Source organism: Eucyclogobius newberryi, unplaced genomic scaffold (genome assembly GCF_026437365.1).
Source record: "Eucyclogobius newberryi isolate DKJ021-1_F unplaced genomic scaffold, fEucNew1.0.hap1 SCAF_8, whole genome shotgun sequence".
NCBI lineage: Eukaryota > Metazoa > Chordata > Actinopteri > Gobiiformes > Gobiidae > Eucyclogobius > Eucyclogobius newberryi.
Genome location: NW_027316500.1, coordinates 4224112 through 4244361, shown reverse-complemented (window position 1 = coordinate 4244361; position 20250 = coordinate 4224112). Strand labels below are relative to the sequence as shown.

At 41.6% G+C, this 20250-nt stretch overlaps 1 protein-coding gene across 2 annotated transcripts in view; it reads right to left on the bottom strand.

Moving 5' to 3' along the window:
• Window positions 1-20250, bottom strand: part of bean1 (brain expressed, associated with NEDD4, 1) — a 63751-nt gene that overhangs the window by 5671 nt on the left and 37830 nt on the right. The window contains exons 3-4 of one of the 2 annotated variants that reach the window (XM_072436901.1): window positions 7860-8066; window positions 7202-7343 (exon numbers count right to left, since the gene is read on the bottom strand). In XM_072436901.1, the coding sequence (XP_072293002.1) occupies window positions 7202-7343; window positions 7860-8066 (349 nt within the window). The remainder of the gene's footprint in view (window positions 1-7201; window positions 7344-7859; window positions 8067-20250) is intronic. The other variant, XM_072436902.1, reaches the window with a different exon arrangement.

The window sequence follows — 20250 nt, the reverse complement described above, 5'->3', positions numbered from 1 at the left end:
TGTGGCGTACTATATTTAGGTGCGTTATTGTCCAGTTATATTTAAGAAATGTTTAGGTGTTATTTATTGCGTGTGTGGTAATTTCAACGTAAATCACTAATGTTATAATTTATGCAAAACACTTTTACACGTGGTAATGTTTCTCTGGTGTTACATATGTGTGGTCAAGCGGTCACTCGCCAAAACAGCCCTGATTTTTTATGGTTTGTGATGTTTCGAGGCAAAGTTAACTCCCATTGAACTAATGTAACGGAATTGAGTTCTACAAACAATATCAATCGTGGATTAGACTCAATATTCTATACTCTACAGAGTGAAACTCTTTTCCCATATTCCCTCTTCCTCCACTCCTCACAGCCTTTTACAGTCATTACGCGGCTGTACAGAGCTACCACTGTGTTAGCATTTGCAATTAGCTGTGATCTCTGTTTGCCTCACTTCGCAACCATGTCGACATCATCTGCAGTGCATGCGGACTTATATCACGAGTGACGATATCAAGAACAGTACGATATGGCCCCGCCCTACTTCCAAGACCATTTTGCAGCCGCTGTACTTAGGTCTACTCAATGTGCAGGATTGAAACAAAGCACTACACCAGGGAACGTTTTTTATGTAGGAAAAACAAGTATGTTAAGCAAATCTTTCATTCAATTCAATTTGTTTTTGTCATGCTCAAAATCACAACAGTTAATCCACTTCTGAGAGAATCCCTTTGGCAGATCTCAGTAAACGCTGTCTATCTCCCTGCTCTGTGACCTTATTATCAGGTTCCAGGCAGCATGTGGAGTGTCATCCTCACAGTGAGAACAGCTGACCTCAGATCTGCCCCGCTGAGCTCTCATTTTCAATCACTGCACCTCCACAAGCCTCTGCTCCACCTCCAGAACCAGGCACAAGCGTTCACTGTCACCTCACATCATCAAGCTACAGCTCAGACATTCTCTTACGTCTGACATCATGGGTCAAATATGGGAGACATTTTGCATATTAGAAGAAAACAATCCACTATAGACCTTTTCTTATAAAGTCAAGAAACAATATCACATTTACAGTAGTTGCTAAAGTATAATAAACAACGGTTTTCATGTTTTTCAAATTATTACTTTCTTGGTGGGATAGTACCTGTGATAGTTAATATTTTTCATAGTTTTACATCAGTTAAGTTGCAGTTTGTGAAGAAATATGTGATGATTAATTATGAATTAAACAGTTTAAACATTTATTTACCAAAATAAAGGTGTTGTCATATATTTTCATTTGTCGACTAATAACTATTCAGTCATGGGACTTTTTGCTGTCACCATTTTGAAGACATCGTTGTATGCTGTAGTCTATCTTCACTGTTGGGTTTCTATGATGTTTGAGGAGTTGAGACGAGTTGTATGAGAAGATGGTGGGACCACAGACGTGTCCACAGACGTGTCCACAGACGTGTCCACAGATGTGTCCACAGCACTGCACACGTGCCTCCTGTGACTCGTGTCTGAGCAGGAAGACACGTACATTCAAGGCTCCGTAAAGTGCACACACTGCTGTTGGGAGATTCACCCGCACAGTGTGAGTTGGGAGTCATTTGGATCGACTTAATCTTACATAATCGTGTGCTGCCCGGTGAGTTCAAATCTCGACTCTGACAGTTTACTGCGTGTCCTCACTTCTCTCTCGTCCCCACTTTCCTTTCCTGTCTAATAAACAAAAAAAACTTACAAAATCGCGCAGTGTAAACCCAGCTTTAGGAACAGATGGGACATATTTGTTTTTACTTGAGCACAAAGACAACTCTGCTCAAGTTTTCCTTTCTATTCTTCTGGAAAAAAATCTACAACAGGATAATTTGCCCATTTCAGGCCCCGATTTACTTCTCCAGACTTGGCGTGACCCGACTTTGGATTCTCAGTGCGATATATGTGTTATAACAACAATAAAACATCCCTCCTGCATAAGCCTCTAAATGAAACCAGAGTGACAAACACCAAGGTGCAGGATGCAAACACTGGAAATGGGGAAAAGGACACTATAAAGTTCAACTGCAGCGTTTTCATCCTTTTGCTTTTATCTGACAATATTTAACTCCACAAATGATACACAGTCTACAATACATCACTATTAATCCAGTTTTGAGCATCGCTGAGCACATCTCCACGTGTCTGTTTACGCTGTGTGGATCAGTGAAGCTGCTACAGATTTACAGAAAACACTCCGCTGCTTCCTGTGTAGTCTACGGACACTTTATGTGCAAACTATTGTTCTGAGCCACATTATACAAACTAATATTAGCACAGTTTTGACTTGGATCTACTCCTGAAGGTCCATGCTCTGCTCATTTGGAACACTATTACATGCATCTGGCTTGATTCTTCATTTAAATACATTCCAACAGTTTGCTTAATAAAGTAAAAGAATATGTTTTTTATATTGCATTAAAACTTCCATCACACTCTCTGTTTTAAGTACATCAAATTACAGTAGGTCGAAAATACCTACAAGATTCAACATAATCTTCAAATGACCATAAATATTGACGTTGTCTTAACTTGTAACTGCACTTTTTGCCCTAACACATAAGATTAGTTCACTTTCCTTGCCTTCTAAATGCCCTGAAGCCACATCTCTTCATAACTGACTTTTTGTTCGTGTTCTGTTTGTATTCTTTCTATTGTAAAAGTGCAATAAACTGTAAGCAAGACTATTGGTCCATCTGACTGCGGAGAACTCCTCTCCACAGGTACATACATCTACAGAAGGCACGTCCCCATTGAGGCTGTGATCCAGGCGCTGTATGTATCGAACCATCTGTGCACATAGCATACACTGGCCCCTGCCGGCTCCTCGTGGGGACCACCCGCTAACACCACGCTTAAGCTAATCTGCCTTTATATACTTTCTGTACATATGGGAGTGTTGGAGGGTGTCCATGTATCCGGGGGGACTTGGGCTCTCACTGATGCCCTGCCAGAACAAACCTTCACACGGCTGTTGATCTTGGCACAGTGGTCATAGTGCCCGCAACTCACAGCGAGAGGGTTGCCGGTTCGATATCCGGATCTTTCTGCGATGAGTTCTCCATGTTACAGTTTCACTTTTTGATCCGTCACAACAATTTCATGTGAAGTGCTTTGTACTAATTCTGTGACAGGATAATGCTCATGTTCATGTTAATGCAGTTAAATTATGCCAATAGTTCAACTGGGAGAGGATTTCACCCTTGACCTGAATAACATGGAGACAGAAGACCTGGCAAGTATGAGATTGCAATTGTAAAACAGCTTTTAGTGTTCCAACTAAAATCAAAAGTATAGTGTCTAAACCTGACTTAAAGAGACTTATCCATGTGTAAAACAGCTGCAGTTCATCCAGAACACTGCTGCTCGGGTCCTGACTAGAACCAGGAAGTACCATCATATTAGTCCTATGCTCAGGTCTCTGCACTGGCCCCTGTGGCTCAGAGAAGAGACTCTAAAGGACACATAGTATACAAAATGTACTTTTCTGAGCTTTTATCCATGTTTTATGTTGCACCGAATCACCAAAGCAAGTTCCTATGTTTGTGAATTCTGTTCATTGACAATGTAATAAACCGTCTGATTCTGATTCTGACGTTCTTCCTTCATCAAAAACATACCTCCGAGAAGTCACAATGTTGTTAACTAAGAAACCTAATTTCCAGACACCTTTAAGCTGAAAGAGAAAGCGAGTCCACAAATCTACGGACATCGTTGATACTCATTTTCAGAAGAGGCATTTTGAGACAGCCGGGCCGTAATAGGCGCAGCCATTAGCCATTCGCACACATATTCAGTTGTTATTTGCTAGATTTTGTGTTTTGTAGTGATATTTCAAGCAACATTGTAATACACTACTGAAAGAAAAAGAAAAATCAAATTGATATGCAGTATGCAATAAATTATCCAGACTTAAATGACACAAAAGCCAGTCACTTTTCATTTCGCTTGTATTTAGTGACACAGTTCCAGAGACGCAGCACCAACACAGCGTCTGGATGTGTGCTCCTGTCGACCGATTGCTCTCCTGCCTTGGTGCTTGCCCTTCTCAACAAAGGACCAAATATGTTCACGCTAAAACGGGAAATTAAAGTTGTTCGATATTTGAAATCCGAGTGTTCTTTGTGAGGCTGAGAACAGGAGCAAAGCAAAAGACCTCCTTTACAGACTTCGTGAAACTAATGAAGCTAAATACAACTCCAGAAACGTTTTTGAAGAAGGATTATCACATGGTTAAAAGCTCAAAAAAAGGTCAGTTTTGCATGCGTGTCCTTACAGCCACAGATCAATTTCAAATGACTCAAATCAAGATTCTGATTTCGAGTCATTTTAAGTGATAAAAGAATTTCCAAGGTCTCCTCTGTGTATCAGGCGGGAGCAGGCGTCCTCCACTACAGCAGAGGGAGGTATGTGAATTATTAAAGGTGCCAATTAGAGCTGCTGACATTTGGATCAAAACACCATGACACTGGCCTTTAGCGCTCTCTCTCTCTCTCTCTCTCTCTCTCTTTCCCTCACTTCTCAAACGTTTACCCACAAACCCTTCTGCTCCACAGTTACAAAGGGCACAGGGCGGCTCCTTAATAAATGAATGGCTCTGCAGAAGGGGTCAGGGCGGTGGACGGAGCGAGCAGACAGTGAAGCCTCTGATGACATTTGACATAATTGGCCGATAGAGAGGGCTTGGGTTTACCAGGAGTTCATAAGTGAGGGAAATGTTTTAAAGGAGACATATGGCGCTCTCATGGTATTGTGCTGTTTTAAATGCTAAGATCAGATTTTATTTTTTTCAATTATTTCAATTTTTTTTATTTTTTTTTATAAATAAAATAGAAATAAAATAAATTAAAAGCTAAAAAATGCCTTGTTTACTTTACTGTCCATGTATAAAATATCTTACAATGCAGTTTTTTACCGATGGGAGTCAGTTTTATCAAAAGGTTTCACTGTAGTTGACAGACGAGGGGGTCAGACATCAAGCGAAAGGCATTTTCACTTATGCTCATTTTTAAACCCAGCCGCTGTTTATAAAGCTACATTTGAATGACTTGTGTGTGACATTAACACCATAGACATTAGCAACATAGACATTAGCAACATAGAAGAGTAGAAGAGTAAATAAAAGCACAATAACAAGGACTTTAAACATTTTACTGTTGGTGGAATCCCTCAAGAGTGTTTGTCCACGATGTAACTTTACATGCCGGTTTATCCACTCTGAACTGTCAGATTTGACATTTTCATCAAATACAAGGCACAATGTTGGATTTTGGAACTGGGCGTTGAGAAATTCTACACAGCAATGATGTAGTGAGGTATTACTTGTATGTTGCGTCATTGTGAATCCATTTACTCTGATTACATGAACTGGTCAAACGCAGGGACGTCTGGCAGGCCTTTCAAATCATTTGTTTGTGCTCTTGGTCCTGGTTTCTGTTTCCACTTCATTCATTTTATTACAGCGCTGATAAATGACCTCATGTACTCTAAAATGTATTATAAAAAGTTGATAAAAGAACATTTTTCAGTTACTAATTAAAGTTATTGGTCCCAAACTGCAGCTGCCTTCATTTGAAAGATTATTTGTTTCAGCAGATTTTGAATATTAAAAGCTGGCAATTTTTTACCCTGAGAAAACATATTGCAGAATACTGAAGTACCGGTACACATTTTCATTATATATTTCTCTGTTTAAAAATTCTAAATAAAAACAAAATCACCTATATTATAGATAGAGACATTTTTTTCTGTGAGACAGCAAGTTTACACTCTAAATTTAAACTGTTAAATGTGAAGACTTATTTTGCCTTAGATCAGGGGTGTCAAACTCATTTTGAGCCGTGGGCCAAATTTCGACGCTCAGGCTGGGACGCGGGAACATAACGTAACAAATAAAACAATAAAAAATGTAAGAAACAAATAGCTTTATATAGCCCAGAAATAGTTATTTGTGGACACTGTTGCACAAATCTGCAGCAGGTGAAGGACTGACTCCATATTCATGTATCAGCAGCAGGAACACAAATACAAACTTGTATGATTTCTGATATGAAGCCTGCGTAAATTCAGCCTGGAAGACCTAACTCCACCCATCTACGTCAAGGCAACCCGCTCCCCAGCTCAACCAACGCACCTAGTCCGGGCGTCGGCCTCCATGGAAGGACCCCTCTCCCCAGCGCCATCATCGCACTCAAGCGGGCGTCCGCCTGCCCGTCTGTGAGAGTCAGAACCCTCACTTCACCATGGACTCTCCCAGGTTTCTGCGCTCATCCCAAAGAGGTTATGCAGTTTTTCCCGGCCAAGAAGGAGGGTGTAAGGACAGGGGGCATCTGCACCATGGCCCTCGCACCTGCTCCTCAATCAACGCTCTCAAGTCACTCCGCTCCCAATCAGCGCCCAGGCGGTCGCATTTAAGCCCTCAGGCAGATGGCTCGGCCGCTCAAACCGTACTGCAACCCACCACCTGCCCAGCTCCTCCTCTGCATTCCCCTCATCCTCTACCTTCTCTTAACATCTACCACCACCAGTCTACAGGCTCCGGGGGGAGACATCTAATACAAATAGATCATGGAGTGCCCATGATTGCAACGTCTTCCGCCGGGGTCTGAGCGCCAAATAACTCACGTAATAAAGCTTGCTAAACAGTCCTTTCTCGTGGTCTCTGCGTCTCTCCAGGGTGAAATGAAATGCTGATATCACAAACATGTTGCTGTTGCTGCACAATCTCAATATGAGCTCACTATTATTATAGTTTAAGCTTATATTAGAGACAAACTCTTCATGTTTTGAATGAAATGAGTGTGTTTGTATTCACAGTCACATCAGTGTGGACAGTTAGAGCAGCTTCACTCTCATGTTCAGACTTTATAACACTCTGACCTGTGTTTTTACCTGTGGCTCCTGATCTGTCCACAGCATCACAGAAGATTGTTTTCTTGTTGTTAGTTCCACATTAGCACCATTTTTATCACAGCTCTAACATCCACAAATACGTCTCCTTTCTTTCTTCCACATATTTCCCAAAACCACACGTCTCTTACCCCACTCAGATCTCCTCTCAAGTCTGTAAAGTGCACGACTTCCACTTCTAAGCCCTTGGCACTTGTGCAATGTGCAGAGCAAAGGATTGTGGGACTTGTAGTTCTATCGATAAAACGCTATATATCTATCGGAAATTATGACATATAATTATTTACCGTGGAGGTGAGTCGGGGTACAGGCCGCTGATCTGGTCCAGACTCTCTCCGTACGAGTGGAAGTCTAAACCGGGGGGAAACTCCTCCAAACAGGTGGACCTCAGCTCCCCCACCGAGCCGCCGTACGAGAAGCCATCCTGACCTGGAGACAGATTTAGAAGCATTAGAAACTTTTCTATTCGACAGTCCAGTTTCCAGTATATTGCACATGTGTAACTTTACTGAACTGAAACTCAGACGTGAAACAATACATTTAGCTTCGGCAATTTAACTTGACTAATTCAGAGTCGAGTACATGAAATTGATGACCCTTTGCTGAGGCGGAAGGAGGATGATCATTTGCTGTGACGGATGTGTTAAAATGTGAGCTGAATGAAAGAAGTTCAGGAGCGTGGCAAATGGGAAGAAATGGTCCTCCAGGGGAACAGTGCACGGAGTTTAATCAGCTGTCATTGTCCATGAATGTCTAAAAGTTGTATTAAAAGTAGACATACCCAATTTTACAATTTATTCACTATTTGTGTGATAACTGAACAGTCACCAAAACATTTATCGCCCACCTCTTTAAAATCGGACCTGCAGTACATGCATGTTATTCCACTTTCTGTCCGGCATATGCAGAATATTGAGTAGAACACACTGATGCTAGGGCACTGACCGTAGCTGGCGCTGAGGTGGGGATTGCGGAGGCGGCTGTCCTTGCGCAGGCTGCCCACGATGATGGTGATGCAGGAGAGGAAGAGCACCAGGCCTATGACGATGCCCGCCACCACCAGAGGAGACACCAGCAGAGAGGGCTCCCCCACAGGCTCACGCTCACTCCTGCACTCCGGGTACTCCCCATGGCTCTGGTTGGAGCTCACTGCTGAACACACACACACACACACAAAATTAATTATTTAGTCTATCATTCTAGCGATAAAAAATACTTTTAACTCTGCTTTTATGCTGTTGGTTAAATATTGTTATGTTATACATGGTAGCACATAAGTTTGGATTGATATTGGTCTGTATAAGGTAGCCTACAAAAGAAAGGATAGTTGCCAGCTAGAGCGTCTCCACACTGTGACACATAATTACAGTAAGAGTGTCCACACTTAGTCATGACAGGATTACACTGTCTCATATCTTCTGTCTGAACGCTCGTCTTCTCCATCTGTCTCCTTTCATGAATCATTCAAACATTATATTAAACAGTGGCATGCGGTCAGGGCAATTAATGATTGGCCAATCAAATAAAAAATGACCGTGTGTCACAACTAAATATGAAATATATCCCAATAAGCCTGTTTTCCCCGCACTTCTGCTGCTGAAGCTTGGCTGAACTCACAGTGTCTTTTACTGGCCACTACAGGCCGCTGGGTGTTACTGCACGGGAAGCATGGGTCTGCTTTTAACACAGCGGCTCATTCTGTGGCCGTGTTCAGGGGCTCGTTCATGCTCCGCTCTCTAACATGAGCTTTTAGACCCAGAGCGGACAGCAGCTTCTTTTAGAGCTCTGCACATGTGCTCTGAGGACCACACAGCCTCAAACCCATGGATCTGTGCTCAAACCACACTGAATAAACCTGTGTGGAAATCAAGGAGCTTTGCAGGTTTTGCCCTAACTGAGCATGTGCAGAGGAGAAGCAGCAGCGCCAAGTTTCAACAAACAGACTTAAAGAATTGAAGACCTGGGTCAAAGCTCATCCATTTTTTTCACTTTCTATTATCCACTAAATATTGATGAAAACCCCAGGTCTGCCTGCTTAAAAGTCACCGCACACTGATATTACAAGCATGTTTAGTCATTATTTAAGTCACTGATATATGCTCTGCTACTGCACAATCTTTTTGTGAGAGATTTGTTTTAGTATGAATCTGTTAATTGGTATAAAAACAACTAGCTACATGGGGCTCAAGATAAAATGCTAACTGTGTAGGTTATTGCTTCATATAAGAGCGTGCTGTTGCTTTGCTAACGCAACAAAGTGTCTGTTCAGTGTTATATGGTCAAGTCTCTCTCATCGTTTTTTTTCCTTTTTGCATAAAACAATACCACACAAGATGACTTAATGTTAGCAACACCACAGATGAACAATAGGAGGCTTCTAGTTTAATAAAGAATAGAACATTCTAAAGGATACCGTGTACCTGCTGGTCATTTGAATTTTGTTTTGAAATGGGAGATCAAAGATTGTTCCGTTTCCTGTTTTTTGTTTTTGTTCTTTAAAACTAAAATTGGAAATCTGTTCAGCAGGGCCAGAGGCTGTGCCTGCGGGGCAGCGGAGAGGCAAAGCCGCAGCAAGGTGCAGGGCCATAGTCATAGACTGGTTTACCCTGCACCGAGCAGTGAGAGGCAGAGCGTGGTCCAGCAGGACCGCCCTGGCTCATTGTTGTTATGCTGCAGCCTCGTAACAGACAGTGGGATTTCGTCATCCATACGATTTGTGTGGATTACCGTAATTGCCGCACTTTTCTGCAATAGCCTTTAAACCCAGACAAAGCTCGAACTAAACCAGGTCCATAGACTGAACAGACCAGGAGGAGGACATGCTCCACAAATGTTGTAACTAATTTCTTACAACATTTGTGAATGTTGTAAGAAATTAATCCACACAAAAAACAACTCTGAGCTAGCTAAAGATGAGGGAAACCATAGTTTACCGATGATTAAAATAGATTTTGCATACCTTTTTTCACACTACTAATGTGAAAAGATACAGGCCTGAAACAAAGACCAATGGAACATGACAAGCTAGAACATCACTTGGCCAACATCAGTTCACAACAGACTTTTCTTTTTAAATGAACAATGATAAAACAACATAAAAGATCAAAAAGAAAAAACATTCAAATCTGCTATAGGAAAAAAATTAAATAAAAATAGGCTGACTATATACACAACAGTTACAGATGAATTTGAGATGTAGTGCAGAAAGTGAACATTGTAGTGAGTGATTAAATTATAGTTAAAGTGACATGTGGGAAGTGTTCATGAGTCCTCTTGCCTGAGGGGAGTGGCCTCCTGCCTGAGGGGAGTGGCCTCCTGCCTGAGGGGAGTGGCCTCCTGCCTGAGGGGAGTGGCCTCCTGCCTGAGGGGAGTGACCTCCTGCCTGAGGGGAGTGGCCTCCTGCCTGAGGGGAGTGGCCTCCTGCCTGAGGGGAGTGGCCTCCTGCCTGAGGGGAGTGGCCTCCTGTCTGAGGGGAGTGGCCTCCTGCCTGAGGGGAGTGACCTCCTGCCTGAGGGGAGTGGCCTCCTGTCTGAGGGGAGTGGCCTCCTGCCTGAGGGGAGTGACCTCCTGCCTGAGGGGAGTGGCTCTAATTGTCCGTGTCCAGGGTGAGAGGATGTGATCTGACCTATGAAGCATGGGGGTGAAAGCATCATGCTTTGGGGTGCTTTTCTGCACAGGGGACAGGACGACTGCTCTGCATAAAGGAGAGAACGGGGCATTGCTAGATTTTGGGCAACAACCTCCTTCCCTCAGCCAGAACATTGAATATGACTCGTGGCTGGGTCTTCAACATGACAATGACCCGAAGCTCACAGCCAGAAGAACCAAGGAGTGTTTTTTAAGAAGTACACCAAGGTTCTGGAGAGGCCTAGCAGGTCTCCAGACCTAAATCCAATAGAAAATCTTTGCAGGGAGCTGAAACTCAATATACCAAATATTACCACAGATTTTCTCAGGCGTTAAAATATTTTTTTGCAGCAATAACATTTCCGGATTTTTCTTTTAAAGATTCTGTCACAGATTCTATTTCAGACCTCTCCGTAATTTCTAAGTGGGAGAATATGCAAAATCGCAGGGTGTTCAAATACTTACTTTCCTCACTGTATCAGTGCTACAAATAGTGCAACGACCTGCCCCAAATACCTGCCTGTGTTGTTACTGTTTCTCTGCCTCTCCTCTGAATATAAAGCAGCCAACACCGCCCTAACCACTAAATGATTTACTTTCCGTCTCATTGTCATTTGGCTCTCCACGCTCTTTTATTACCCTCTCCTCGTCTCTCCTCACCTCCCTTCGTCTGCCTGTACGAGTTGCCCTCTCTGGTGCCGGCAGTAATTTGGTTTTTACCGTCGGATCCGGAGAAGAGGAGTACGTTGTGATTCCCGGTAGGCCACGCTCTTCACAGCACTGCTCGTATCTCTGTCTCGTCTCTCATTTTACCCCTCGTATCGGAAACATAAACTTCATTTTCCATCAAACTCCACAGAGACCGCGCAGCCCAGATGGGTAATTATATCGATTTTAAAGATCATAAGACTCTATCTTGTTTAATGACTTTATCACACCTGCAGTATTTGCATCGGAAAACCAGACAATGCATAGATTTGCATTCATTTGTAAGCAAACACTTCAACGAGTGAATAAAAATGTGGAAATGTAAGATGATATTACAGTGCTCTAATGAAATTGCAGATGCCTGTTGCCTGTTAAACAATTGGGAGAAGATTGGACCAAGGAAGCAGTGGTGTAGTGGTTTATGCATTTCCCTGCGAACGGGGGGATGGCTAGTTTGATTCCCATTCAAGCACATTTCTGTTCAGCTCAGTTGATTAGTTTCCAGCAAAAAACATTGTAAATGCTAGTTAAGACTGCTTTTCAACTTCTTGCACGTCTTCTACAAGGTTACTTTCAGTCGTCTTTGCATGTCCCACAATGCTGCTGTGTCAGTGTAGAATTGAGACATATCAATCATATGCCGTATATCAATATCAATCATCGAGATTGAAAATTCTAATATCATGACAACAAAGGCATAACATAGTACGCTGGATGATAATTACTTAAGCGTGTCTAAAAGGATTTGTTCGATCCCATTCCCATTGCCCTGAAACTCTTCTATCACTAGATTAAGCTCAGACAAAGTAGTTCCTGTACTTCACCAGTATTGAGTTAGATATTTAGGTACCACTCCTCAATTCACTTACTCCAATCTGAGTAGTTTGACTCCACTGGATGGAGGTTGGCTCGAGACATCTGGGGCTTGCCACATGGACATTTTTAATGTCCATTCTGGTCTAAATCTAGTTCTGTTCAAGTGACAATGTTGACATTCATCACGGTGCAACATTTCAGGTGGAGGGTCTGCCACCATCTTGTCTCATTGGAGATGTTATTGCTTTGCCTGTAAAGTTCCACAGGAGTTAACTTCTATTCAACTTTCGTGCCTTTATTCAATTACAGGTGTTTTTTTGCCCATAAATACAAAAAACAAGCGTTTCTTACTGTAAGTGGGCTCTCCTAGTCACAGATCTGACCTGTCACTTGCTTGTCTCAATGGAGATTGATACTTTTAAACCCATACTGTGTGAGGGCAATGGAATAACACCTTCATGGAGACAAGCGTGTGTGTACAGGAAACAGGAAAAGTAACGCAGTGTACCTTTAATTATGACTGATTATGACTGATATGTGAAGCTTCTATTCATTTTATTGGGATGAAATCCAAACTACAAAAAGAACACAAACACTTACAGCGGCGTTGCAAGGGTGTCTTGGGGCCCCAAGCGAAACATCACTAATGGCTTTCCAGACAGACCCTAGCACCAAAACATGTACAATAGTATGCTGGTGTATGAAGCGTGATGGAAGAGATGGAAATTAGCCCATGGCAACAATCCAGCATGTTTCAATAGCATGCACTGTCCCGACCAAGTGATGAAACAAGCAAACAAACAAACAAACAAACATTAGTATGGAACTTCTGCTTTGCAACAATAATGCCACAGTTACTTAATGAGGACAGTATGTCAAATAAATTGGGCTCACTGATGTCATTCCACCTCTTGTGGTGAAACTATGTAACCAGTCAATATAGATACCTGTCAATCAGTGGTGGTTTCTGTGGTGGGAAGCCCCCCAGGGTGGTTTTGCCTGAGGGGCGTCAGGTGCGTGGGATGCACCGTGCAACACAATGCATCGCTTCAACAGCCCTGTCCTGCAGCATTCAGCCTTTGCTTCATACAGTCTATAGTCTGGACCGCGCCCTCAGGCTCATGTGGGGCCATTGACTGGGGCCTATGGTCCCCGCTCCTCTTCACTGGGCCGACCCAAGGCAGAGCCGTCAGGCAGGAGCAGGAGAGCACAAGCCGTAAATGTGCCATGTCGCTCGTGCTTAATCAAGTTCCTGGGCTTTCGGAGAGCTTGAAGGAAAGACCATCCTTATTGAAAAATGCTATTAGTTTTAAATGCATAATCAACACAGGGCGGACAAGGACGGTCCTCTGGGCCCCATGCAATTCCCTATCTTGCCTGTTGGGTAGCTACGCCCCTGATCACTTCTGCCTTAATGATATCTGCCTTAATTCTCTGTATTACATGTGCTTTTACCGGCTCAGATAGAAAGACCTTGAGGCTATTCACAGCACGATAGGGAAATTGCAGCTTCAATCAAACAAACATCAACATCTTAAGTAGTTTTGTATGTGTTTCATCGCCAGTCTATTTTGGGCATTTGTGTAAACTGTACAAATGTCCTGTCCTTGTAAATCTCCAAACAAGCATATCAAGTTTTTCAATGTTCTGAAAATTCTGCTCATCATCAGCGCTCCCTGCCCTGTCTTATCAGCTCTTTGCCCTTGTGCTTGCAGATGCGTTCTCCATTGGCTGTGCTTGCGAGAGAGGAGCAGCGATGGGGCGGCCATGATAAATAAATGGTGATAGTGTTATGTTCAGACCCCTGCGGCCTGGACACAGCTGCAGACAAACAGCAGATTGAGTTTGTGAAGCCACTGTAGATGTGAGAGGGAGGGACTGCGCAGGGAAGGCTTTACAAAATGCAACATGGAATAATGGCAGTTGAAAAGCAGGACTAAAGCTCTGTCTGGTCTACACACACTTTATGGATTACTTTTGCATCTTCACATGTTACAACTAAAATAGTACAGATGTCTATGGCAAACAAGTGCCCTGATACATATGCATGCACAATGTTGAGCTAAAGGGGGTTAGCACATAATAAGGAGCCTTATTATACACAATAAATGTGTCTTAGTACAATAAAGGAAAATAACTGAAAATGATCAGACAGCTAAAAACAACGACTCAGAGATGGAACAAAATGCACATGCTTTTTAGAGCCTTTAGAGAATTTTGATTTAATCACAATTTGTAATTTTAAAAAAGGCTATTTGTGGTGTTTGAGAGTTCATACTTCAGTTTGACTGGTTAAATATGAATATAAAATATAGTTACAGAAATGTCTCCATAAATCATAAAATTTAAATTACTTACGTTAATTACATTAAAGGCGCAATGGACAATTTTTCAGCGATTTGAGAACGCAGGCGGAAGTGCGCATGCCACTCCCCCATGCGGACTGATACAACACACACGTGCCTTTGTTTATTAGCGCAACGGATCGCATCTCTCGTCTCCCGTAGATTTCTGTCCACTTCTGCGTCAGCTCGAACTTTCTCCGTCTTCATTTTGCCCCGTACACTGAGGGAACTATATTATGATAGATCCATGCGCTTAGGCACGCGGAAGCGTGGGCACGAACCGCACGCGGCTGCAGGTGAGCGATAGGTGCGTTTTATGATTGATACGTGGCAGGACAAATGATTTATCCATGCCAGGAGGAAATATTAGAAAAAAATTGCTGAAAAAAATCATCCATACCACCTTTAACTCTAAACAATAACCCTTGAACTAGATAATGACATAAAAATGAGCTGCAACAAATAAGTAGGTTATTTAGTATCATTAACAAGTTGCAGATGTTAATTATTCAAACTTCTGCAGCTGAAATGTTAATATACTACAAAAAATTAAGGAAATGTTTCTTGTTAATGAAAAAAAAAAATACATGCAAATAATTCTGAGCCCTAAAACATACTGTATAAGTCAATTGTGACTCATTCAGAAGATGACAAACAGGATTGTTTGTTACACCTTACAGAATGTTGTCTTTATTTTTTGTTGGTTTATATAGTAGTTGCTTGAGGCCGAAGTGGTGGGTTTTGCTCACTTCACTTGACTTTGCAGTGACGTAATGCTCTATGTTCATGTATGTTCTGAGAGAAAAGCGAGTAATGGGCTTTGACAGGCTGCCACTAAAGCTCACCGCACAGGCCTCCGCACGGCTCCTATAGACTTACACGGACTCTCAAAGTGTGGAGCTGCAGGCGACGCGGCGCCAGTGTTTCCAGTCACAAGTCACACATTTGCATGAACTTCAACGTGAGATAGAATACAGTGCAACTTTAGACCTTTTGGAACAGGGGAAGACTGGTGAGGTCCAAACAAGAAAGGAAGCAAATTGTATATCTACTAAATATGAAAATTAATTAGATAGAGAGACATGTGTGAACATAAATCACTTCACTTTAGATTTATTTGGAAAAAAAATTTATTTGTTCAATTATGGAGCTGGGAGGAACAGTATCCTTAGAGCCATTACGCACATAAAGCTTCAGGTGCTCCGAGGGGCCCCACCAGCCTGACCAGGCACTTTGGATTGAATGACAGATTAGGCTATTTGTGCAGCAGCCTCACTGTTCCTTTTACAATCAAGCAGCGCCTACTTTGTCATTAGTTGTTTATCATTAAGCTCTAGAACTCAGTGAGATCCACTGTACAGGCCACATTTTAAACAGACTCAAGACAGATCAGGGGCACAGCTGAGAGATTTAAACTCCACATACGTATTATTCGATTCACAAGGAGCAAAACAGTCTTTAGATAATGAAATTCTGACTCATATTCAATTAGAAACCGTGAAAAAGAACAAATGAAACTGCGTTGAGCTGGCGTGGGGAACTGTGGAGCTGACACCGCGGCGTGCGCAGCCAATGTGGTTCAATCTTACAAATGACAAACCATGTTTTCATAAACACAACAGAAAGCATACATTTTTCAATTCAATCAATATATTATATATTAAAAAATCAATACAAATTAAGAAATGTGTATTTTTATCAGGGGGTTGGGGGCACCACTACTGGGCATTTCTGCTTGGGGCACCCAAATGGCTAGCAGCGGCCCTGGTGATTAGAGTAGCCATTATGCAATAAAAAGGACAAAGTAATGGTCCAGGAAATTACTGGTACTCAAGTAAGGTCTGGACCTGCTACAGTACAATGATGTTTCACCATCACATTATTAAACACCTGTTAACACTATATTAATTTTCATTTTATTTATTTAGACAGGGAAAACACGAAACGCTCTCTTTTTTGGGGGTTCCCTGTTAAAACACAACACTAAATAAACAACAACCCTCTCTCACCCTGACTGCACCAACATCCCGACTCAAAACTTTTGGCGACAGAGCATTCTCCCGAACAGCACCCCGACTCTGGAACTCCCTCCCCCAACCTGTCCGCCACTCTCCCTCACTCACAACATTCAAATCCCGCCTAAAAACATACCTCTTCACCCAAGCCTATGACCTCCCCTACCCCTAGCCTCCTCTACCCCATTGCCTACACTTCTACCCCCTGTTACATCCCCATCTTTTTCTCTCTACTTATTCTGTCTTGTTCATTTTATCTGTATATTAATGTGTTCTGTACGCGTTGTCCCCCCTGTCTGTAAATACCCCCCCCCCCTTTTTTATTATGTTCAGCGTCTTTGGGTCACTGAAAAGCGCTATATAAATAAAAGTTATTATTATTATTATTATTATTATTAACAAACTAACAAACATAGGATACTAAAGCATAAATAGAACATTCAATAAAATTAACCAATAGATAAAAACACATTTATACATAGAATATGACATACAATTATAAAAAAACAAGTGCATCGGCACTGCAGGACGTCCTGGATCTGAGCTTTAAAATCAATAAAAGGCATAAAATGGTTTAATCTAAAAAGTCTCTGTTTTGCTCCACAGGAGCAAAGTTGTTGAAAGCCTTTTTTCCTGTCTCTGTGTTGATACGATGGGATTGTAAGATAAACATGTCCTGAGATCTGAGAACGGTGAATACGTGAACTAAAGTGCAAGAAACCTGATAAATAATCACACCCATTAGACACAAACAAAAGGCTTGTCTCATCCAATGATCACATTCTACTTTAGAATATAATTCAGTGTTGAGTTCTGTATCCTTCTCCTGTAATAAACCTTAGAGCTGAACATTAGAGCTGAACATTAGAGCTGAACCTTAGAGCTGAACCTTAGAGCTGAACATTAGAGCTGAACATTAGAGCTGAACATTAGAGCTGAACATTAGAGCTGAACATTAGAGCTGAACCTCAGAGCTGAACATTAGAGCTGAACCTCAGAGCTGAACCTTAGAACATTAGATCTGAACCTTAGAGCTGAACCTTAGAGCTGAACCTCAGAGCTGAACCTTAGAACATTAGATCTGAACCTTAGAGCTGAACCTTAGAGCTGAACCTTAGAGCTGAACATTAGAGCTGAACCTCAGAGCTGAACCTTAGAACATTAGAGCTGAACCTTTGACCGATCAACAAAAACAGCCGCACATTCTTCATGATTGTCCAATGCAATAGCATGTGTAGCTGTGAGAGTGCTATGCCCTGGTCTAAATCCAGACTGTAGCTATTTCAAATTAAAGATTTGGTTAAGAAAGCACATTGTTTTGAATTTGGACAGAAATTATTCAGATCATTTTTCTGGCGTTTGTGCAAAGGGAGAACAAAAGCAGTTTTCCATAGTAATGAGATACTTTCAGTTTGAATTGTGAGATTAAAAACATGAGTTAAACTATTTACTATTAGTGGGGCTGATAACAAAAGTAACCTTGGTCCAAGGGTGTCGGCTCCAGTGGACTTTGTTGGATCTATAGAGAGCAACATATTTCACACTTCATACTGTGTAAAGGGCTTAAGGGAAAATACTTGATCATCAGGATTTAACCGTTTGCCAAAATGTTGCAGAATTGCCCTGTGATTCTGTTTGGATGTAGTGAGATGTTTTGTCTTTACAAACAGTAGAAACATGAGAATCTGATGTGTTGAACCAGTGCAGCACTTGTGCTCCTTTACCTTGACTGCAACGCTGAAAGCATCACTGAACTTCTATTCATAAATAGATGGTTTGGTTATTAGAAAACCCATGACAAAATGCTATAAATGACATGTCTTTAAGAACAATTTCCATATAGCAATAAAAAATACAGACTTCTCTCAGTGTTTGAAAATTAGGAAGCCCAGTTTCAAAGCTAATTCATGTGTAGTTATTATAAAGTGGTAACAACTTCCCAATTAAGACAATATGTTCTTTCATATTGATTTGGATTTAAAAACAAACATACAAAGTCCACTGACTGGAAGAAAAGTCACCTGTGTCATATGAACGGTTCATATCTATGATCCAATGTCAACTATTTAGGACAAAAAAGTGATTTGAACGTGTCAAACTTGTTTTTCTCTGACAGAATCATGTCTCACAGGAAAGTCCTCCTCCGCCTGCTGTAACTTCTAAACAACAGTTCATGTTTCTAATGGCTCTCCCCGTCCTGCGTGTCGGAGCAGCGCGAGTGCAGCACATCTGCAGGTGTCAGCTGGGGCTTAAAGGTTAAGAGCCTCGTATCGACTCAAGCATCAGCCTGAACATTACACACATACATCATACTTCTGACGTTATGGATCACAGGACCTTAAGTAAAACAGAGTACACTTACATAGTACTGACTGTATTTCCTGTACAGCTGCGAGGAGCTGCTCCTTATGGTCTGATATCTTTGTACTTATCTTAAAGTTTTCTCCTGAAAATTGTGCCATGGTGTTTGTCAGAGATATTTGTGTTATTTATGAGAAAGCTTATGAAGTTGCTTACTAAATAAATGGGTGTAAATAACATGTGTTCCATTAAGTTTGACAAACATTATATCAGTTTTAGCATTTTTACTAAAATATGTTTTTGTTTTAATCAAGATTTGGTCAAATAATTATTTTTAGATTTAGTCAATAGAAATGTCATGCTAATTTCGTAAACAAAACCTAAAATACATTTATTTAGCAAAGATATTTACATGTGCTTCTTATTCATGGCTTTCAGGCATAAGGATTCCTCCTGATTTGAAGGATTTGGCCCCGTTGTTATAGCAGTTTTACAATTCAAATCAAAAATATGATCCTCACAAAATCTTTCAAATCAGGAAGGAATCATTTCGTGAAAACCATGAAAAAGTCTCTAATTTAGTGTTTAGCCCCTCAGCCCTGGGTTACAGCGTTGTGTTTTTGCCCATAGCCCGGGTGACAGCTTGGATCTGGTCACATGTGCAGTGTGGTGGAAGGGCCCCAGCCTCGCTCTGGACAGGTCACTTACCCCCCACTCCCACCCCCTCTCTCTCTGATGCCAGCGGGTCGAGAGTCACGACTTTAAAGCCTCACAGGTCACTAGACAGGAAACAAGTCATGTCCTTCCTTTCTACACCTAAGGGACCATATATTATGTATTACACTGGATCATAAACTATTTTTGGATCACTCAGCTTTGATATTCCTTGTGGTATAACTTAGCTAAAAGTCAATTTAGCTGAAGCCTTTTATCTGAGGTGTGTAAGAAATGCCAGAAGCGAGCACAAGAACTGCAGATGCGATGGAGATTTCATCCATGTTAGAAAGGTTTCTCCTCTTCACTCACAGTATCATCAGTTAAAGTTGTATTTGGAGTGATTCATGCATGTTTGAGTCATTGCTCTGACACGTCCAATGTGATGTGCTACGCTATGTACTGTACTACACTTTTTTTCCTTTTATATCTGCACATAATACATACAATAGACTAGAGAAAGTGAAAAAATAAAAGACAAAATATAACTGAAACACCACTGATCCATTTGATAAGAAGTGCAACTCTCCATCTGTAAATAATGCTTTAAACAGACCAAAAACCTGAAAAACAACATAAGCATAAATAACTTTGACCAACCTCAGCAATTTTCACTACCATAACTCCATTAAACCACATGTGAGAGTTTTCTGTCATCACCTGCCTGAAGTAGCACATGACAGGCGCTACCTGCTGTTTGAAGGGGATGCCATGCTAGCCAGCGCCGCGTGTGTGACAGGTAACTCTACACCTGAGTAACGTATGGCATTTTAGAGGTGTGACAAAATGATTAAATACATACAACATGCA